This window comes from Trichomonas vaginalis, chromosome II (assembly GCF_026262505.1).
Source record: "Trichomonas vaginalis G3 chromosome II, whole genome shotgun sequence".
NCBI classification, from domain to species: Eukaryota; Parabasalia; order Trichomonadida; family Trichomonadidae; genus Trichomonas; species Trichomonas vaginalis.
Genome location: NC_067204.1, coordinates 24368709 through 24391264, shown reverse-complemented (window position 1 = coordinate 24391264; position 22556 = coordinate 24368709). Strand labels below are relative to the sequence as shown.

Sequence of the window (22556 nt, the reverse complement as noted above, 5' to 3'; positions counted from 1 at the left end):
TCTTAGATATAATTCTATTCATTCAATTCGATCGTCATTTTTCAGTACATGATCGTAATTTTCAATTATTGATCGCGATTTTTACTTCAGAATTTGTTCGCAATATTGCTTATCAAAATTATATCTCTATTCTCTCATTTCTGTTTAGTCAATATCATTACACTCCTATTGTCTAATAACATGCTATTAATTTTCTTAAAATTAAAAAAAAAAATATCAACTTTTAAAAACAGAAACTTAACATCCTTAGGTCAATGGATTTTGATGTGAGATACATTTAATCTGTTTTTCTTTTTTTATTTTAAATAATTGAATATTTATAGTTGTTATGGGTCTTACATCATGTAAAACGAATTTTCTGAAAGTAAATTTACTTTTTCTTCAATCTTTCTTACATATTTATTAAAAAAAAATTATCCAAAAAAAGATGTTTTAGAATGAAAAAAAATAGAAAAATCTTCATTTATAGTCTTTTTTGAATGTATACGTTTTGATTTTTTTCTTTTTTAAAAAATTCAATTTCTAGAAAAATCGAGAAAAAATCATTTTCTTCTATTTTTTAGGACGCCATACCCATTGAAATCTCCTCTCAGGACGCCATAAATTATTCAATTATGGTGTAAACTTCTCAAAAATTGAATAGTTTACATCAGGATGCCTTAGGACGCCAACCCTTTACGCGCCCGAGCGAATATTTTTGGAGAAAAAAATGCCTTAAATAGGTTCTCCCTTGTAAAATGTATATTTCATTCAATGTAGATCAGGAATAATAATGAGATAACTCAGAAAAGTTCGAATATAAAAAATCAAATTTGAAATAACGAAATTACATGAAAATTTTACATACTAATTTCCGAACCTAACAATTGCTAAATAACAAAACTTATGCGGTTATGCTAACAGTATTTTGATTTTCAAGATCTTCGAGATCATCTGTATTAAATCTCGAAACGCAGCGTGCAACACCCAAGTGCTTCCTCTGGATTGCTGTCATTACTGATCTGTACGCTCTAGAAGCTGGTTTTTCGAGGGTATTGACCTGTACGTTTGTCTTTAATTCGAAGTCGGTACCTGTTTCGTTCAGATATCCGCATGCTTCTATAAAGAAGGTTTTGAAATTAAAACCTTTTGGAAAAGATTTATAAACATGAGTAAATGAATAAAAGAAACAAATTTCTAGATTTTCGTATTGCATCTTGTTAAAACCCGAATTGTTAATAATGTCACGGATTAAATAGAAAATGGAAGCTACGCTCTTACGACAAACTGGAGATAGATGATTCAAAATATCATAAGTCGAGCTGACAGCATCGTTCTGATAGAATTTGGTGATGAGTGATGGATCTACTAAGGGAGCTGGGAGTTCGCTGACCCATGTTTTGAGAAATCCTGCAACATCGTAAACATCGGAGTCTTGGGGGAGCGATGGAACGTGCTGTGATAAACTTTCATTAATCATTTTAATGTTACTCTTGTTTCCATTGATTCGGAATAAACCTTCACACTGAACATTTCTGTGGATGAATTCGAGGACAATGGGTAAGAATGAGGGAATGCCCTCGGCATTTAATGGTAAATAATTAATATCGACTTGGAGTGTTGTACGGTGAAATTTCATGGTAAGAAAAAATATGAAAAGTGACAATAATGAATCATGAATTGCTTTGATGGAAAAATTTGATAAATATAGAGCATAGGGATTTTGCTGATAATATATTTCTAAATTGAAAGAAAAGTTTTTTATTAACAAATTTGAATTATTGAAAATTACTTTTTGCCAATAGGGATCTAATATGAATAATTAGTAGGAATAATCAATTTTTGAAAACAGTCGGTTGATGTAAATATCTCAATGAGATAATTTAGTCTTCAATTTGAATTATTTTTTAAAAGCCTTAACAAAAGATGTTTTCAAATCATAATCTTGAAGTTGACTTCAAGATTTTTCTTTTGTATCTTACTCACCATTATATCACTAATGATTTTTCTCTGTCAATTCGAAAAAGTTGCTGTTATAGACCGAAAATAGATTTTTTCGGTTTTCTCTTCAAATAATTGAAAGAATGATACTATTATAGGTTTATTATATTATATAGCATATAATCATGCTATAGCCGAAAATTATAAGTTTTGAGAAGATTGAATATAACACAAATAAATTTGAATGTAAGTTAAATTGCTTGTTGTTTTTAATAGCTATTTAATGAGAAATCCAATATTGCAAAATTCAAATTGAATGATTGAAAGAACAGAAAAAAGTCATTCTTTTCAATTTCGAATATGTTTCATTGTATTTATAATTATATGGCAAATAAGATATTTAAACTTGATTTTTGAAGGAAAATTCACAAAACTGAAAAAATTCAAATAATTTTATTCAAAAATAAAACTAGTTATTTGAGTTTAATACTACATTATCTATTCAAACTACAAAGTTTGTAATTTAAAATATTTTGTGAGATCAGATTGAATTAATTCAAGGTTCTTTTCAATTAATATTCATGACCATATTACGCATTTTCGAACATTCTAAACCAAATATATAAAAATGGGAGACGAATGTTTAAATTTGCTAGACATGGGGGAGTTGTCTGCAAAGTTTTTAGCTCTTATCTCTAACAAAAAATTAATTTTTAAAAAAAATGACCGAAAACGTTTCACAGCGAGAAAAAAATAAAAGGCAAGATAGAATTTTCTAGACATAAAGAAGTTGTTTACCGAGTTTTAGCTCTTATCTCTAACAAAAAATTAATTTTTAAAAAATGACCGAATACGTTTCACAGCGAGAAAAAAATAAAAGCAAGATAGAATTTTCTAGACATAAAGAAGTTGTTTACCGAGTTTTAGCTCTTATCTCTAACAAAAAATTAATTTTTAAAAAAATGACCGAATACGTTTCACAGCGAGAAAAAAATAAAAGGCAAGATAGAATTTTCTAGACATAAAGAAGTTGTTTACCGAGTTTTAGCTCTTATCTCTAACAAAAAATTAATTTTTAAAAAAATGACGAATACGTTTCACAGCGAGAAAAAATAAAAGGCAAGATAGAATTTTCTAGACATAAAGAAGTTGTTTACCGAGTTTTAGCTCTTATCTCTAACAAAAAATTAATTTTTAAAAAAATGACCGAATACGTTTCACAGCGAGAAAAAAATAAAAGGCAAGATAGAATTTTCTAGACATAAAGAAGTTGTTTACCGAGTTTTAGCTCTTATCTCTAACAAAAAATTAATTTTAAAAAAAAATGACCGAATACGTTTCACAGCGAGAAAAAAAATAAAAGGCAAGATAATTTTCTAGACATAAAGAAGTTGTTTACCGAGTTTTAGCTCTTATCTCTAACAAAAAATTAATTTTTAAAAAAATGACCGAATACGTTTCACAGCGAGAAAAAAATAAAAGGCAAGATAGAATTTTCTAGACATAAAGAAGTTGTTTACCGAGTTTTAGCTCTTATCTCTAACAAAAAATTAATTTTTAAAAAATGACCGAAATACGTTTCACAGCGAGAAAAAATAAAAGGCAAGATAGAATTTTCTAGACATAAAGAAGTTGTTTACCGAGTTTTAGCTCTTATCTCTAACAAAAATTAATTTTTAAAAAATGACCGAATACGTTTCACAGCGAAAAAAAATAAAAGGCAAGATAGAATTTTCTAGACATAAAGAAGTTGTTTACCGAGTTTTAGCTCTTATCTCTAACAAAAAATTAATTTTTTAAAAAAATGACCGAATACGTTTCACAGCGAAAAAAAATAAAATGCAAGATAGAATTTTCTAGACATAAAGAAGTTGTTTACCGAGTTTTAGCTCTTATCTCTAACAAAAAATTAATTTTTTAAAAAAATGACCGAATACGTTTCACAGCGAGAAAAAATAAAAGGCAAGATAGAATTTTCTAGACATAAAGAAGTTGTTTACCGAGTTTTAAGCTCTTATCTCTAACAAAAAATTAATTTTTAAAAAAATGACCGAATACGTTTCACAGCGAGAAAAAAATAAAAGGCAAGAAGAATTTTCTAGACATAAAGAAGTTGTTTACGAGTTTTAGCTCTTTACTTCTCTAACAAAAAATATTAATTTTATAAAAAATGACCGAATACGTTTCACAGCGAGAAAAAAATAAAAGGCAGATAGAATTTTCTAGACATAAAGAAGTTGTTTACCGAGTTTTAGCTCTTATCTCTAACAAAAAATTAATTTTTAAAAAAATGACCGAATACGTTTCACAGCGAGAAAAAAATAAAAGGCAAGATAGAATTTTCTAGACATAAAGAAGTTGTTTACCCGAGTTTTAGCTCTTATCTCTAACAAAAAAATTAATTTTTAAAAAAATGACCGAATACGTTTCACAGCGAGAAAAAAATAAAAGGCAAGATAGAATTTTCTAGACATAAAGAAGTTTACCGAGTTTAGCTCTTATCTCTAACAAAAAAATTAATTTTAAAAAAATGACGAATACGTTTCACAGCGAGAAAAAAATAAAAGGCAAGATAGAATTTTCTAGACATAAAGAAGTTGTCTACCAAGTGTCAGCTGTTACTTCTTCTCAATACTGATATAAAATAAAAATCTTTATTATTTATTTAACCTTTATTGTTCATTAAACTTCATTTATTTTATATATAGTTTTATTCTTTTAGCTACTTGTAAAATAATCTAATTTATATCATCATTTTACCGGATTATTCTTCAGTACATCGATTGTGTATCTAAAATAATATCATTATCCTTATTCTGTTTTTTCCAAAATTCTTTTAAATATCTTTTTTGGTTAGATTACTTTATACTTTTACTTTTATTTTTTAATTTCAAAAAAAATTTTGGTGATGTTCTATTCTGTTACAATGTGCATTATCATATTCTAATGAATTATTCATTACATACATTTAAAAAAACTTTTAAAAATGAAATTAAAAAATTATGTTTATTATTACGCTGTGAATGTGTCAACAGCGGTCATGCCTGTATCTGTATCCCATATTTGCCGCAACCTTTCTGTATCTGCATTTGTGTATTTCGGTTTCAGCTGATACATTTGATTTGGCGTGTAATTTGTTCCAGTTAATGGATTAATTGGGAGATCTTCATGCGGTGTGTTATTATTGTACTCCCAAATAAAGGCAGGAATAGCCTGAATGCTTTTGCAGCGCTTCCAATGTCGGCCAGAATCTCTCAATCGTCCCATTTTGTAGGGAGAATGAGAGTCTGTATGCCGCCCATTGGACGCCCCAAAGATCAAGTAGATCTTGAAAGGCGCCCCTATTTTCGAACCGTTGTCGGTCCAGAAACAATAAGGGGCGCCAAAATTCAATGAAGGCGGAAGCCGCAACGTTCGCTGTCGTCGCTGCCAGCATATCTGGTATTTGTATACACGCTAGGACTTTGCGGCTAAAATCGTCGATTATGCCATAAATATACTGGCCACGAACACCCCTAAAATAATGAACATCTGCGTGCCAGATAAGATTGGGTGAAAGCGCCCAATATCTTACTGCTGTTTCTGGCCCGGCATGCTCTAATCGCGTCTTTGGTGAAATGATTTTCTTTGAAGTATCTGCGTACTTCTCTATAAGATACATCAATTTGTTGTAATTTCAAACGTTTCCATTGTTTTGTTTGACCACAAGGAAAGGCCCAGTGGTCATGTATCACAGCAAGAGCTTTGATTTGGTCGTAGGGATTGACCCTACGACCTTTCTTGCCTTTAGGCAATGGGATATTCTGTAAGCTAAATTGATTTTGTAAAAAAGATTTTGAAACATCTAAATATTTGAAATCATTTGATTGAAGGGTTGGGGCGATGGGAACATGGGTGCAAGCTTCTTCCCATGTCATTTTACCTTCTTCAATCTGATTGGAAATACCAATTAGGTAAATTCGATCGACATACCCTTTGTAAGGATTCATTCTAATGAAGTACGTTAACAATCAAAATATTCTATAAGTGTCTAGTATGGAATTCAAAAGAATAAAGAAAATGGTAACGTAAATAAACGTATTATGAAATAATTTATAATTAAAATGAAAAAAAGAAAAAATAATAAGTAAAGTGACTGGAAATGAAAATTAAAATCAGTGTACAGTTTTATTTTTTTCTCGCTGTGAAACGTATTCGGTCATTTTTTTAAAAATTAATTTTTTGTTAGAGATAAGAGCTAAAACTCGGTAAACAACTTCTTTATGTCTAGAAAATTCTATCTTGCCTTTTATTTTTTTCTCGCTGTGAAACGTATTCGAGTAGTAGGATATGACGGGTTTAGTGACTTTTTTTGTTACATCTATATATAGACGATGCATTAAAATATATTTATTTATAAATCATTAAAAAATTAACATTAATTTTAAAATAATTTATTTTTTTATCTTTTATAAAAGAAGCTATATATAGATGATGTCAGATATTCCGCGATTAATTAAACATTGTTTAAATCCTGAATGGGTTAAACTTCAATTTAAAAATGAAGATTGTGAATTATTAAATGAATATGAAAGCCAAAATAAGCTAACGAGGTATAAATATAATGATAAAGAATATTTAATTTCATGGAATCAATGGAGTCATAATCAAAGACCTCATAAACGAGAAGAAGAAATTGAAAATAATGAAATGGAAATCATTGATGACATTAAAGAGGATGGAATTCCTAAATTTTGTAGAAAAACCTTTAGAACTAAGTTAGGAGCATATAAACGTAGAGTATTAAATCCTGAATATCTTAAACATCAATTTAAAAAGGAAGACTGTGAATTATTAAACGCTAATGAATATGAAAATGCTAAATCAAAACTGAGATATAAATATATTGGAAGTGATGAAAGGTGTAAAGATAAAGATAAAGTTTATTCAGTTTCATATAATAACTGGCACACGTTAGGGATAAGAAAACATTTAGGAGATTATGGTAAAAGTTCCGAATTCTTCAAATCTAGTATGTACGAGAGAATAAAATAAATCAGAAATAATTATTTTCATGAATGAAAGATTCACTACCATAATGAAATAAAAAATAAAAAAAAATTTAAAAAATAAACTTCTTACGAAAAATTAAAACTTAGTTATGTTTATTATTTTATTTTTTTATTTTGTATGAAATGAACAGCTCTAAATTCGTGACTGTGAATCAATTAATGGATAAACTTTCACCAATTCTCACCCAGGTTAAACAAGTAGACGTTTATTTTGATGATTGCGTACAAAGTTTATTTTATAAAGGTAAGTTTAATATTAAACCTATTGCTTTTGCATTTGATGGTAAATTAATCGAAAATTCAAAAATTTGGGAATTAATTCCGGATATTGAATTTATAACAAATATTAAGGATAAATGGTTTAAACAACAAAACCACCTCACTAAAGTTCTTTGTAGATTAATGATTAAAACTGAGGAAAAAGAATTTAACGGGTTTAAATATCATCCATGTAAAATTTTAGAACTTGGTAACGAAAAACTTCAGAAAAAATTAAACGATAGACTATCAAAAGATAAAGTTGAAAGAGTAAATAAACTCGCTAAAGGTAATGGCAATGATGAAGAAGAATTTGATAAGTTCAACATTGAACTTTAAGAAACTAATGATTATTTGAATTTATGAAATCAATTATTTGATTCATTCTTTCTTCAATCTCTTCTATTCTTTTTGTTAAATCATCTATTTTCATTAATGAGGTGATTCTTGATTGAGGAATAGATTTCAAACTAATCACTCCTTTTATTTTTGAAATTTTGAATCCATCAACTTTAAACATTTTATTCAATTTACACGTTGTCAATTCTTCAAATAATTTTTTATTATTAGCATAATAGTCATTAAATTCTTCAACAGATGAAAAAATTTTTATTTCAGTAATTGGTTTAACAACGTTTATTTTTTGTTGAACATTTTCACTTTCATTTATTTCTTCCTCCTCTGTTTCATTTATTTTTAAAATCGGTTTCATTTATCATTAAATAAAAATTAGAATATAAGTGATGAAATATATTTTTTAATTAATATTAAATCAGAAATGGCTGCAGGATTCTTTAAAAAATTATGGGATGGAATTAAGAAAGCTGCGGGTTGGGTTTATAAAAAGATTATTAAACCCGTTGCAAACTTTGATCCAAAGTTAAAATTAAAAGTTACTGACAAGACAACAACTTGAAAAGTTGCTGAAACCAAAACAGGATGAAAAAAGAGAAAAATGAGAAAATGAGAAAGAAAAAAATTTAAATTATGCAATTTTATTTTTATCATAAATAACAAAATTAATTAAGCCAACTATTTCTAAATTAATGATACCAATGAAATCATTTCATGGAGTACTTATCCCAGGTTCTTCACAATTAGCCGGGGCAAGTGTTGTGGCTCAAGGTGGAACATTAGCGAATCCATTCAAATTAACTAAAGATGAACTTAATAAAATGATGATAAAATAACTGATAACAAAATTTTATTTTTATATAAATGGATACCCCACAAGCTCAAAATTTACCACGAATCATAACAAGGGAGGAAATGATAAAAATGATGCAAGAACAAATTAAAAACAACAAACCACGAAAACCGAGAAGATGCGGTTATGCAATAATGATGGAAAGAAGAACCCAGAAGGGTTCGGCGTCTCGAAGAGACGTTGTCGAAGAGGAATAAAAATTAAATTTGGATTGAGTTTAAAAATTCATCTTTATTAAATTCATCTCTTCCAATCAATTTATTTATTCTATTAAATTCTTTTATTTTTGCTTCACTCAGTTTAAGGATTGAACGGGAAGTTTCTAATTTTTCGATTATTTCTTTCCTCTCTTTATCATTCTCAGTTCCTTTAGTTTTATGGGCATCAGCCCCACCGCATTGCGGCTTCTTTTTGTAATAGCATATTTTTGATTTAATTCTGTTTAGTTTCTTTTTATATTCATTGTCTGGACTCTGAATCTTAATTGAATCAGGACTCTTGGCTGCTTTGTTGTCACTCATTTCTTACGAAATAAAAAAATTAAATATTATTTAAATATAATGGAGTAATAAAATAAATCGGAATTTCTATTAATTTATTGTCAACTTCAATTAATGCATTGCCGTTAATATATCTAACAAATTCAGCTATTGTGTCAAATCTTTGTCTTCTTTTTGTCATTGATTTATCAGTTTTTCCTTAATCGAGATGAATCAAAACTTTATCCCCTTGTTTAAAATTCATGAGCCCCGAATTAATTTGTTCACGTTTAACATCATTTAACCTTTCCATTTGCTTTCTAATATATTCCCATTTTTTTGAAATATCATTTTTCATTTCCACTGGTTTCATGTTTATAGTTCTATGCCATGTATTATTGTAATAATATACTAACTGCTGTATGATGGAGTCATGATTTCCATCCCAGTATATCTGACCGTTAACCCCTAACGCATCTCTAAGAGTTCTCATTACTGCATCAACTATTTTATTATGAAACGTATATGGAGAGGATGAAAAGTAAAAATTAATTTGTGGGAAATAATGAATCATAGCTGCCTAAAATCCTTTATCACCATCACCCCTGATATTATCTACTCTTTCATGATCTAGTAAGTATTGAATAGCTCTTCTTGTTTCCTGTTCTGTTTTCCCTTTCACCGGAATGCAATATAAATATCTAGTGTTAATGTTAATGGCGAATAAATAAGTAACGTTTCCTTTTGAATATTCTAAATGATCTATTTCGTATGAATATGGATATGGAGCAAATGAAGGGCGACTAAATTTTTCCTTTAACGGTTGAATTTTTGGGTCAGTTGGTTTATTTAATATCTTGAAATCCTTTTTAAAATCTTTTTGCTTCTTTAATGTTTGAAATGGATATAATAAAGTGAATGATGAAGGATTAACTGAAGGAGGAGGTACTACCGTTGGAGGTTTTGGTGTTGCAAGTGGTTTAATTTTATCTGCTTTGATTTTGGATGATGAAGTTTTGGATTTCATTCCTCCCTTCATTAATTCTGGATGTATTCTATTCATTTGTTTTAAATATGCTGTATATAAAGGTTTGATATACTTTCCCGCTTCGAGTTTATGTTGAAGGATGAATTCCAAAGGTTGATCTTTATTTAAAAGTCGGGCTGAATATGGTTTAACTAATGAATCATAAATTAAAGCTTGTGCTTCATTTATGGTCTGAAGGACCTGGGCGTTTTGCACCTTTAGCTGTTGAACATTTGCTACTTTAGAGCTCGGCTTTTTCTTCTTTTGTTTTTGTTCCTTTGGTTTTTGCGGCTCAGGATTATATAATTTATATAATTCATCAATATCTTCTTCTGTTAATACTTTATTTTTGAAATCTTTCAACTGTTTAAGTTGTGATTTAGTTTTTCCCTTTGTATATTCATTATTTTTAATTTTGTCTTTAATTTCAGAAATTATTTTATCATGATATTTCAAAATTTCATTTTTATAATACGAATAATAATAATCCATATCATCACCCGTTATATTTTTATTATGTTTTTGGAGATATGATTTTAATTCATAATAATTAAGAAAATTTTGATTAAGTACTAAATCATCAATTAAATTTTCTAAATCTGCGTTATCCATTTATATAAAAATAAAATAAATGTTTTAAGGGTGCCCACCTCTTTGAATCATAGTATCAAAACCATTATTTACATATTGAATTGCATCATTAACGGTTCCTCCTTCTAAAACGGTATCAAATGGTGGAGTCCAGATTTCCTGATGATGATCATAAAATCCAGCAAAATTAACCGTATTATTAGGTAAAATATGAATCTCAGTGGTATATCTTCTATCTAAATTTGGATGCCTTATATGTATACCATTACTGCCCGGATAAAATCTCAAACCTTGATTTTGTTGACGCATCAAATTATTGAAATTTCTTTCTTCAGGGGTTAATGTTCTTCTCCGTTGATGCTGTGGTGGTTGTTGTTGTTGTTGCTGCTGTTGATGCTGTGGTGGGATTTGAAAAATTCGTTGCAGTTGATTATTTGGAATCTGAAAGTTAAAACCATTTGGTATAAATCGATTTGGTTCCTTTTGTCTCTTCTGTGGCATTTTATTAAAAATAAAATTTTAAATTCATGACTCAACCCCTACGTTTTTAAATTGTATTAAATAAATGGCATACAACATCCATTTTCACAACATACAGCCTTAGTGTGTGCTCCTGTTAATGCAGTCTTACCGATTGTTAAGCGAGTCATTGACCCGTTTTTAAGTTGTAAATTAATATTCTGACCATCAAATATCACTTTATCATTTATTATATCCAAATAATTTTTAGGTGTTAATTGTTTATTTTGTCGTAAACTAACACCTTTCATTTTTTGTGCAATCTTTTTAAAATCACTTCCATCAATTGAACCGTTGAATGATGTATAACACTTGGGGCATAAAGCAACCATGTTATCACCTTGTTTCTCAATTGCTAAACCCAATAACTTCTTCTCATGTGCTTTTTCTTCAGCTTTATTCTTTAATTTAGGTTTAAATTTCTCATTAAAACAGAAGAAATCAAATGGTGCGAATTTGAAAATGTTTTTATCATAAAATTGTTTATCGGTAACAATTGCTTGAAATGCTTGAGTGTTAGGAAGATTTGGGTCGCCAGCGATTGCCCAATAAGATGAATCAGTATCACCTTCAATGAAATGAAAACGATTAACATTCATGCATTTATACATAAAATCATAAATGAAAACCAAATACCAGTATTTAGCATTATCTAAAGTGAAGAATGTCTCTTGTAAACATGTATCACATCTATAAAATCTATCTTTAAGCATCACTTGATATGTATCTTCACCTATTTCTCTTATGTTTTTAAACTTATTTGACATACATGCAACGCGTGCCTTCTGTGCATTCATTATTTTAGTCTTTGCGTAATTTTGCGTATTCATTGCATCGTAACCATATGATCCATTAAGTGAAATCTTGCAAAATAAACTTTTTCCTTTATTTCCTTCTAATTCAGCCTTTTGTCTTTCGTTCATAAATTCGTTCGCAAATTCATTAAAACAAGTGTTTTTCGTAAATGTTAAAATTGATTGAATATCATCGATGATAAAATGAAATCTGTCTATTAGATACCAAAGATAATAAGAAGAAAATGGTTGATATTGGTTGTGTGTTGATGCTAACTGAGTTAATTTCCTCTGTTTCTGGTCAACTGGTAGATTGTTTGATTTCATGTAATTATACATAAAACTGCCAATTGTTTTTTCATCTGTGATAATATCTAAGTTTCTTATTATCGGTAAAAAGTTTATGTAATCATTAATGTATTTTTCATCAATGTGACCCTTTACTTCAGCCACGAATAAAGTATTTTTCTTCTTAATTATTCCCAGTGCTTTTGCTTTCTTTGTTGCTGTATCACAAATGATAACACCATTCAATCTTCCCGGCATATACATTTTATGGTCAGTATATTGAATGAAATCATGAGGATTAGATGAAAATGATGAAGGATATAATGAATTAAAATCAACACCAACGAAATGAGTCATGATGTTGGAAGTGTCCTCATTTGATACAGTTTTAGTTTCTGGACTATATGAAAGTTTATTAATGTGCGTGATTCCTTTAAGATTAACACGATGTTGAACATTTGATAGACCACCAGTAATTCCATTACGGAGAATGTGATAAGCTTCAACTGAATCTAATGTCATTGGTAAATTATTTTTTAATGCATAATTTCTTAAATTGATTCTTAAACGTTGAACATCTTCATCTTTATTTGATTTTACGACATTGCAATAACAACACATTAACTGACAATTTTCTTTGGTATGTGGTTTTTCATTATCGATTCTATCCAATGTTGGTTTATTTGCATATGTAAACGCTTTACCACACATTTTGCATTTAGATGAAAGGATTAAATCGTGATAGTATTGAAAATCATCCATTGAAACATTATTTTTAGTATCTCTTTCTGCTTTTTCATCTTGTTTCTTATATGATTCAATTTTATATTTCCAATACTTTTTCGTTAATTCAAAACTTGATTCTATCTCTTCCTCAGGATATTTTTCATTATGATTAAAGTCTTTATATGCTAAAGCGTAACGAATCATTGAAGCATTCGATGATAAAGAAAGATTATGAAGCATGTCAATTTTATAAACAAATGTTTCTTCAATAATTTTATCAATTGGGTCAATCATAATTTCAACATCTTTATTGCAATAATGAATAAAATATTCTAATCTATTCTTAAAGTTTTAGCATCATTGAGATATATTTGATAATCACTATCTGATATAGTTTCTTGAGTTAATGCTGAATAAAATGAATCTTGAGTGAATGGTTCCACTTTATATAATTCTTCTTCGTAATTCTCCCACGTGATGAATTGATAAGGGAAAAAGGATTTAACACGTGTTTATTATTTTCCGAAATCTTGAGTGAATTGATCTAATGTTCCACCCGCTATATAATTTCTGATGTCAATAAATCTTAATTCATATGGAACGTTTGTTTTCTTTACAATGATTTGCTTAAATTGTGAAGATGAACCCAGCATTGATTTTATTTTCCATTTTGCAGTATTTAAATCACGAAGAATTAAATTTAAATCAAACTTTCCCGAATTAAAACCTATGATATTCACTTTATTGAATTCCTCATCTAGAAGTTCTTTAAATGCTTCCTTCTGTTTTTCATTTAATGTATGGGACAAAGTCCCCGCCGTTTGCGACTTCAATAATTCATCGTATTGACTCATATTTGATTTAGCAACTAATGAACAGGTTGAAAATAAAAATTCAATCCAGTCAGAAATAAAAGAATCACTCGAAGTTAAACAAAAATTCCTCGTATATGTTTTATCATTTAATTTAACCGTTGATGATACCATGAATAGTTTTAAGTAAGCGTTCAAAGTTGCACACTCAGAAAGTTGTAATTCTTCTTTAGTCTCTAATGTTTCAAAGTCAAAAGTAATATAATATCTTGTCGGTTTATAATATTCCTGCAAATTGTGAGCTAATAACCACTGATATATCTTCTGTTTCGTAATATGTGGTGCATATGGTTGCTGGGTCTTTTGCAATTGAACGTCTTGAATTAATCTTCCATTATTTTCTTTACATTTCTCACAATGCTTTAAAAATCTTCTTTGGTTTTTTCTTTCTGGGTCATCACGGATAGAATAAACTTCTTCTTTACAATATGGACAAACTTTATAGCTGGTGAGTGCTTCTACGTCTGTTATTCTGTCAGCGTGAAGTTTTCCACATGGACTCTGTGTTAATAAAATATTTACTGTTTCAAATTCTGGATCTATCATTATTGATTCCACTAATGGAAAGTCTACCTTATTTATGTCCACGTCTTCTGGTTGAGGATCACAATAATAGAAATCAATATTAACATTTAACATTCTCGCTAATCTCTCACTTTCTGATGAAATGTCAAACCCTTCATATGCATCTATTGCTTCATTTAAATAGCTTCTACGAGTTTTAGGATTAACACCATCAGGAATGTTATAGAAGCGTTTAAATAACCTTCTACCTTCTGCTCTTATTTGATTATCATTCATTTTAGCTGTTCCATTTTTATTCATTTATGTAAGAATAAAAAATTAAAAAATAAATAAAAATAAAGTTTATTTTTTTAAAGTCCGTAAAATGAATTAAGAACACATAAATTTTTATCATCTGCGACGTGACGAATACATTTTAATTTACTCAAGAATGCATATCCTGACACATTAAATCTAATTCCTGTCTTATTTAATTTCACAACTTTGAAAAGGAAAGTATGAATAGCTATAAAATGATGAGAAGATGTTTTATGGGTTGCTTCCGTTTTTTCTGAAATAAATGAATAAATATAATGCTTATACGTTTTCATATCTTTTATATTCTTAATAACGAATGGTATAGACATTTCCACTTCATCTTCCTTCGGTGCTGTTCTTTCATATGAAACATTATTAGTATCTTCAACAATGAAACCGCAATCACATAAAATTTTATAGGTTCCAATGGTTTCTTTTGATATTTTATCTAATAAATCAAAAACTTTATCAACACCTGTGCATTTATTTAAATAATAATTTGTGTAAATATCATGATCTTCTTTCTTAATCGTATTAGTTGCATATGTCACGTTTTTAAGAGCTTTTTTGAATTTCTCAGAATCGAGAGGAGGTGAAAGTAAGATACAAGGGTATTCTTCATTATCAATAAATTGTAACTTATGTTTACGAATAAATTTAGTACCTTCTTCTGAAAGTGTTTCGTCTATTTCACCATCTAATAAATTTTGTGTTGATTCTGAGACATAATTTTTATATCTTTCTTCATGAGATTTCTGTACTTCTGATTCTGAAGCTGGGATATTCATTAAACCCTCTACTTCATTTTCATTATATTTTTCAACTTCTCTTAATTCCTTAATTTTTTCATCTATTTCATCTCTTATTTTTTTCAGTCTTTCAATTTCATTGTATTCATCATCTTTAATCCGTTCTTCATAATATTCAGGGAAAACATCAGGTTCTTTAGGTTTTTCTTCTTCAGATGTAGGATATAAGAAATTTATAACATCATCTTTATTCATTTTTCCATCATAATCTAAATCATTTAATAACTCCGCGAATTTTTGACAATTTCTTAAATAATATTTATTAACTTCATAACCCACCTCCTCTAATAAAAAAAAAGGTAGTGGGGCTTCCAGGCACTTCGTGCCCTCTAGCCCTGAAGATGTTTAGTATAAATGAAGTTTTTTGGGTATTGGGGGCTTCCCAGGCGCGTTGCGCCCTCTAGCCCATAAAAAATTTTTGAGAGTCGTCGTCGTTGACTTTTTTGGTAGAGCACTCAAAATAGTACAACTTTGTCCGGACAAGTAAGGGTCTATCGTCGCTACAGGAAAAGTTACGGGCGTTCCAAGGAAGTATACTTTGAGAAGCCTTTTCTGTCACTTTTCAGGAAAAAACATTTTTATTATTATATATAAATGAATTTTACAAAACCACCGTTACCCTTCTTTGGAAATAAGAGTAGATGTAAAGATATTCTATTGAGAGAACTTAAGAAACTACCGAATGGTCTAACATTTGTAGATTTGTTCGGTGGAAGTTTCTATATATCCCATTTGTGCCATACAATATTCCCAGACTCAAAGATTATATGCAATGACTTCGACAACTATATGGACCGTCTCAAACATATACCAGACACAAACAATATATTGAAAGCGTTAAAAGAAAAGATACCTATAGGTAAGATGGAACGTATACCATTAGATAACAAAAATATTGTGAGAGAGGTTTTGAAAAAAGCAGAATATATAGACTGGGATAGTATATCTGCTAGACTATTATATAGTGGTTCTATAAGAGTTCATGACATTGAAACACTTATGTCAAAAGTTTTATATCTTAACTATACAAATGTTTTCAAAGAGGACATAGAAAAATATATTGAGGGTATAGAGTTTGTGAGATGTCATTGGACAGAGTTGTATGAAAAATATAAAGACAAGGAAAATGTTTTCTTTATAGTGGACCCGCCGTTCTATAACACATGGGATTTTCAATACCAAGTAGACTGGACTTTGAGAGACTCTTTAGAAACTTTAGACGTTTTACATAACCATCCATGCTTTTACTTTACATCCGATAAAAGTGGTTTGGAAACCGTTATGAGATGGTTAGAGGACATACATGACTATGAGTTTAGATATGACAAGATAGAATATGAGAGAGGTCCTATAAACCGGAGAAAGTGTCATAACAAAGAAATTTTATTGGTAAGTAAATGTGGTTTGAAATAGGACTACTTGTTTTAGGTTTTTTCCATTGTGTCATTTATTTATTTGACGTGGCAGAAAGGTACAGAGAATATGAAGATGAACCAATGCCTGCAAATGTCCAGTATATGTACTCGTAAGAGATATTTTTATCTAATATTAAATGGACGCACAGAACTTAGCGAATGCACAGCAACCTGGACAACCAAACCCAGAGAATATTCCAAATGAAGTTAGAATACAAACTGCAATGGCAAACTATGGTCAAGTGCCAACAGATGTACAAATGCAAACTGCCATGTCAAATGACGCTGCGTTAGGTTTGCCACCATGGTATGCAAATATGAGATGGAAAGAGTTTTATACAAACCCTGAAGTGGGATATAAACAACTTTATGCAGATGACGCGAACACAGGAGTTGACCCAGAATATGTTTTCTACCAGAGGAGAAACAGAATGTATGAGCTCCAGTTAAAGAATGCTATGGAACTCAACAGGAAACGTAAGAGACTAGGCGGACATTAGATTTTTACATATAGTAAAATGGTTTCTTTGGAAGAATAGGAAACTTCTTTCGAAATGTTGGAAGAGGTATATGGAATGGAATAAAATCTGTCGGAAGAGGAATTTGGAACGGTGTCAAAAATATTGGTAAAAGAGTAGGTCAGTTCGTTGGTATTATACCTAAAGACCCTGAACCAGAAGAACAAGCTCCTGTTATTACAACACTGAACCTGCACCACAGTCTAGTTGGCAACCAAATCCAACATCTCAACCGTATTAAAAAATTATATTTTTACCGTTCGATAGTAGTTGTATATGAAACTAAGTTCTAAGTAAAACGCATGGTATAATGGAATTATTCTCTTTCTTCCATCTGTTGTAAACCATACTTGAAAGTCTGAAATACTTCCACTTGGTGGTTCATATAGCTTTGTAGGTTTTTCGTAAAAGTCATTTGCCAAGCATAAAAAAGAGTTTTGCGCACCAGAAAATGAAGCATGAACGATAATAGCATCTGAGTCGAAAACATTTTCATATGTTCCATTAGGGTTTTCGACTTCATAAAAGTCCGGGTGTACTGGATATTCTGCAGGCTGATTTAACATCCTCATAAATCTATACCATGCCAAGTTGTTATATTTTGTAGAAATATAAACGTTTTCTCCAAGGTCTTCTATTCTATTGATTTTAACAGTTGCATTTTTCCTGTCATAAATAATATCGAGATGGTATTCTCCCTCGTCAATGTTATACTGGTTTGCATATTCGATATAGATATTGTTTATTTTTTCTTGAAAAGCTTGAAGAGTTGTTTCTAAGTTTACAAGCAAACTAACTTGTAAAAGTTTTCCCTGTTCAAATTTCTCATACATACGTTTTTCTTTGTTATAGTATCGAACTTCAAAACCGACCGTAAATGGGAAACCATGTATGGCTTCTGAAATGAACTTCATTCTACGAAAGCCAATAGCTTTTGTGACGGATGGGTCTCTTAACCATCTTAACGGTAGTCAAAACGATAGCCTTCATGCTTTACGGTCTCTGTCTCAAACTTTTGACCGACATTCGTAAAAAGTTCATCTAATGGTTTAGTTGTAGCAACTCTTGAATTTTCTTTTTCTATTGAAAGCATATTTTATCTAGAATAAAAATGTCAAATGAAACAGCGTCTATGAGAGAAATACAACACAACCGACAACTCATTATACAAGCTCTAAATAAGAACACAACAAACTTTTCAAACTATTCTAAGATATCTGAGTCATTGAAAGGGGGTGACTTAAAACTGACATTAAACCCAATGACAGATGAGTTTCTGTTTCAAGACAAGAAGAACCATACTGTTTGTATAAATCCAACAAAAGGAACTTTAAACGAGAAACCTATAAATGAACTTCTTTTGAAAGCAGATGTTGACAACAAAGCAGACAAAACATATGTAGACGATGCAATAGCAAAAGAAGAAGAAAGAGCTGACAAAGCTTATGCAACAAAAGAACATACTCATCCTGAACTAGCAGACAAAACATATGTTGACAATAAAATGTCAAGTGAAGTGACAAGAGCTGAAAACGAATATTCTAAAAAGACTCATACACATACCATTGCAAATATTACAAACTTACAAGAAACCTTAAACAGGAAAAGTGACGTTGGACATACACATTCTATATCTGAAATAACAGACTTAAACGTTAGCCTTGAAAAGAAAGCAGATAAAACATATGTTAACGATGAGTTAGCATGTGTGGCTAGTAAGTTAGAGAAGAAAGCAGATAAGGAATATGTGGATGAAAAAGATAACGAAATGAAAGAAAGGGTTGACTGGTACCATGAATGGACATCGAAGATTTTAAAAAGTAAAGCCGATACAGGATGGGTTTCAGGATGTTTAGACCTTAAAGCGGATAAAACATATGTTAACGATGAGTTAGAGAAGAAAGCAAATAAGACTCATACACATACAAGTTTTACAACTTTTACAGCAGATGATATTACACTAAACACAACCTTGCCAAGTAAAGCTCCAACAATACCACCGGCAACAAGTCTTGTAGATACTTTGATATCTAATGACAATAGTATTATACATCTAAGACAGGAACTCAATGTGCTTAAACAAATTTTGCCGAATCTTATTTACCCGGTTGGCTCTATTTATACGTCAATGAACTCTACCAGACCAGAAACAGTTCTGGGTTTTGGAACTTGGACTCAAATAGTCGACAGGTTTTTGTATTGTGCAAACTCTTCAAAGGAAACAGGGGGAAGTAAAACGATTTCAGGTGAAAATTTACCTGCACACAGTCACTACATAGATTTAAGTACATCTCAAGCAGGTTGGCATAAGCATAGATATTGGGATTGGTCAGCAATGACAAAAGGTAAAGGATATGATGTTAAAGACAACGTTAAGTTTGCTATAAATTGTTACTGGAGTAACACTGAGGGAGGAGGAAACCATACACAGAGTATATAAGAATTTCCGAAAAAGTGACACCCAAAAAGTGACACTTTCAATAGGGAGTAACACTTAAAAAGTGACATTTTAAAATTTCCCACTGTTTGCGAAGGAATTGTTGGCTATGATGTACTGATCATGAATCAGTACATCATAGCCAACAATTCCTTATACAAAGTTCAAAAACTTGGGTGCAATCAGTTCTGATTGCACCCAAGTTTTTGAACTTTCTTGAGGGAATGGAAGAGTAAGAGGTATACATTATGAATATATACCTCTTACTCTTCCATTCCCTCTCTGACAGCGGAAAACTTTGTCTGAATGTTAAACTATTCAGACAAAGTTTCCCGCTGTCAGCGAAAGAATTGTTCCATCTGGTGCATAGAGTGTGAATCTATGCACCAAATGGAGCAAGTCCCTCGCGAAATTGCCAAAACTTGCGTCGCATTTCAAAGATTGCGACCCAATTTTTGGCGATTTCTAGTAGAGATGGAGTATTTTGAGTCACTGACCTATATGCAGTGGCTCAAAGGGCTCCATCTCTACTTTGAAGCAAGGAAACTTTCCTCGAAATTTTGATAATTTGAAGAAAGTTTTCAAGCAATTAACAAAGGATTACTCGCTATGAGGTAAAAATTCTAGATTTTCACCTCATAGCGAGAGCTTCCTTTCATTGCTTGAAAACTTTCCCCAGCTTCAAAATTGGGGAAAGGGCTGTAAAGTCGACTCCGATACCAGCAGGTACCAGAGTATTTAAAAGAGAAGCCCTCGTACGAGTTTCTATGAAGACCTTCTCATTCAAGAAGATCTTAATAGAAAATCGTACGAGGGCATTGGAAACTCGCGTCTGGTACATGTTGGTACCAGAGTGTTTGAGATTTGAAGACTCTGGTACTAACATGTACCAGAATTTATGATGAATTTAAGATGGACCATTATAAAATGGTAGCGGTTTGTTTCAAAAAATTTTAGATGAGATTTGCATAGATATAGATTATATGATTTATACATATGAAAAATAATATATAAAAATATAATTTTGAGATAATTATGTAAATAATATTTTAAATATTTGAATTTGAGGTATAATTTTATAGTAAAATATATTATAAAGAGTATTTATATAAATATTGTAAAATAATATAAGTAATAAAAATTGAGACTCCCTCCCTGTTTTTGATGTTTTGTCACTTTTTCGGTAATTCTTATTGTTTCAGGATATGATGTTAAAGACAACGTTAAGTTTGCTATAAATTGTTACTGGAGTAACACTGAGGGAGGAGGAAACCATACACATCGCGTTTCGGGATATACGCAAACAACGGGACAAAGTAAAGACTACAAGCCACCTTACATGACAGTTTACGCATGGTATAGAATTGCTTAGTCGTCATTTTCAACTTCTTTAGCATATTCGTCAGGAGTTGTCTTATATTTGTTAGGAACTGTCTTTGAAAGTATACCACCTTGAACTTTGACAAGTTTGAAACGAGGTCTGACAATAGTAGTTTTATCTTCTGCTTGCAGTGTGTACATTTTGCCATGTTTGCCTAAAACTTCATAATATTCTCTTGTATACTTTCTTCTATTTTTACGAACACGAATGTGAGTACCTGTCGGGTTCCCATTGTTGTCATAGTCAATAGTATTTTCATATGGGTCGCGTTTAGGTATTTCTATTTTTACTTTGTCACCTTTCTGAAGTTTGAAGCCCGGCATTCTTTCTTGTTTGTCTCTTTTGACTAAATTATTAAATATATAGTCTTTCTCTAAGTCAGGGTTGTTTTCATTTCTTCGGGGGAGTGGTTTCCCAAACCTTTTTGTTTACGGTTATTGTAAATATTTAAAACTTGTCTCATCTTTGCCATGGAGAAGTGTCTATATTTGTCGTCATATGACATTTCATTTGCTTCACCACCTTGTGGTTGGTTTAAGTCTCTTAACATTTTTATACAACCGTCAATGACACCAAGAGCAGAATGGTTTTTGGTCGACAATGAAATATTGGTTTACATTTTTTGAACGCAGATAGTTTTTTACATCATCTGATTTGAAAGAACTTTCACAGTCAGATGTCAGTTTTGTTGGATGGTATTTGTCAACGAATATTGTCAAAGCAGTTTTCACATCTAAAATATTTTTGGACCATAATGGTATGGCTTCACAGTATCTTGTGTTTTGACCGACAAATATTAGCCAGTATGGTGGTCCATCTGTTCTAACTCTCGGAATGTTTTCCAAGATATCCATAAACCAAGCATTTGGTGTTGAACTAAAGATTTTTACCATGAGTGCTTTCTTTGTTGCCTTAGAAACATAGGGGTCCTTGTTTGAATTCGTCATTTTTTAACCCATAAGAAATGGGTTTATTTGGCGCATTAGCAGGAGTTGCATCCAGATTTTTGCCCGCAGTGGGAACAATAGCCAGAGGTGTATTTGGAGTTGGAAGGAAGATTTTGAGTACATTAGGTATACTTAAAGAGAAAGCACAACCTATTATACAAACTGTACAGAAAGGTTGGGATGTAGCACGAGATGCAACAAATCTTATTCAAATCCTGAAACAAGAGGAAAAGTTCAAGGATGGATGGACAATGTAGGAAGACAAGCAGGAAACTATTATAACAAAGCAAATGACTACTATAACCAAGCAGGACACTATATGGACCAAGGTGAAAGATTCTTTAACAGAGGATATAACCATGCACAACAGTGGGTAAACAATAACCAACCGCAACCACCTCAAACGTGGGAATGTAAAGTTTTTTACTGAGATAAGAGAGAGATCATCTTGAACATTTGTCTCAATGCTGTATTTGTTCATGATTCATCTCAGTA

At 30.7% G+C, this 22556-nt stretch overlaps 9 protein-coding genes and 3 pseudogenes across 12 annotated transcripts, besides 5 other annotated features; 2 read left to right on the top strand and 10 right to left on the bottom strand.

The window, feature by feature from the left end:
• Positions 1-562: 562 nt before the first annotated feature.
• Positions 563-677: a mobile genetic element.
• Positions 678-883: 206 nt separating this feature from the next.
• TVAGG3_0602160 (regulation of protein localization to cell-cell adherens junction) lies at positions 884-1618 on the bottom strand (the record flags this gene model as incomplete). The annotated part of the gene is made up of 1 exon (XM_051239801.1): positions 884-1618. One exon carries the CDS (start codon positions 1616-1618, stop codon positions 884-886), a length of 735 nt encoding a protein of 244 aa, XP_051097625.1.
• A 393-nt stretch (positions 1619-2011) lies between these two features.
• Positions 2012-2855: a mobile genetic element.
• Positions 2856-8447: 5592 nt separating this feature from the next.
• On the top strand, positions 8448-8633 carry TVAGG3_0602140 (uncharacterized protein; the record flags this gene model as incomplete). The annotated part of the gene is made up of 1 exon (XM_001293882.1): positions 8448-8633. One exon carries the CDS (start codon positions 8448-8450, stop codon positions 8631-8633), a length of 186 nt encoding a protein of 61 aa, XP_001293883.1.
• Positions 8634-8636: 3 nt separating this feature from the next.
• TVAGG3_0602130 (uncharacterized protein) lies at positions 8637-8957 on the bottom strand (the record flags this gene model as incomplete). The annotated part of the gene is made up of 1 exon (XM_051239800.1): positions 8637-8957. The coding sequence occupies one exon, from the start codon at positions 8955-8957 to the stop codon at positions 8637-8639; it is 321 nt and encodes a 106-aa protein (XP_051097624.1).
• An 88-nt stretch (positions 8958-9045) lies between these two features.
• Positions 9046-19749: a mobile genetic element.
• TVAGG3_0602120 (uncharacterized protein) lies at positions 9496-10434 on the bottom strand (the record flags this gene model as incomplete). The annotated part of the gene is made up of 1 exon (XM_051239799.1): positions 9496-10434. One exon carries the CDS (start codon positions 10432-10434, stop codon positions 9496-9498), a length of 939 nt encoding a protein of 312 aa, XP_051097623.1.
• TVAGG3_0602110 (uncharacterized protein) lies at positions 10579-11034 on the bottom strand (the record flags this gene model as incomplete). The annotated part of the gene is made up of 1 exon (XM_001323603.2): positions 10579-11034. The coding sequence occupies one exon, from the start codon at positions 11032-11034 to the stop codon at positions 10579-10581; it is 456 nt and encodes a 151-aa protein (XP_001323638.2).
• TVAGG3_0602100 (uncharacterized protein) lies at positions 11091-11663 on the bottom strand (the record flags this gene model as incomplete). Its single annotated transcript, XM_051239798.1, has 1 exon — positions 11091-11663. The coding sequence occupies one exon, from the start codon at positions 11661-11663 to the stop codon at positions 11091-11093; it is 573 nt and encodes a 190-aa protein (XP_051097622.1).
• On the bottom strand, positions 11769-12790 carry TVAGG3_0602090 (annotated as a pseudogene). Its single transcript has one exon. A coding segment is annotated over exon 1 (1022 nt).
• On the bottom strand, positions 14048-14557 carry TVAGG3_0602080 (uncharacterized protein; the record flags this gene model as incomplete). Its single annotated transcript, XM_051239797.1, has 1 exon — positions 14048-14557. A coding segment is annotated over one exon (510 nt), but the record flags the coding sequence as incomplete, so codon positions are not given.
• Positions 14608-15342, bottom strand: TVAGG3_0602070 (uncharacterized protein; the record flags this gene model as incomplete). Its single annotated transcript, XM_051239796.1, has 1 exon — positions 14608-15342. The coding sequence occupies one exon, from the start codon at positions 15340-15342 to the stop codon at positions 14608-14610; it is 735 nt and encodes a 244-aa protein (XP_051097620.1).
• On the top strand, positions 17096-17278 carry TVAGG3_0602060 (uncharacterized protein; the record flags this gene model as incomplete). The annotated part of the gene is made up of 1 exon (XM_051239795.1): positions 17096-17278. The coding sequence occupies one exon, from the start codon at positions 17096-17098 to the stop codon at positions 17276-17278; it is 183 nt and encodes a 60-aa protein (XP_051097619.1).
• On the bottom strand, positions 17542-18389 carry TVAGG3_0602050 (annotated as a pseudogene). The gene has a single exon. A coding segment is annotated over exon 1 (848 nt).
• Positions 19727-20933: a mobile genetic element.
• Positions 20934-22198: a mobile genetic element.
• Positions 21269-21968, bottom strand: TVAGG3_0602020 (annotated as a pseudogene). Its single transcript has one exon. A coding segment is annotated over exon 1 (700 nt).
• Positions 22199-22556: the final 358 nt, after the last annotated feature.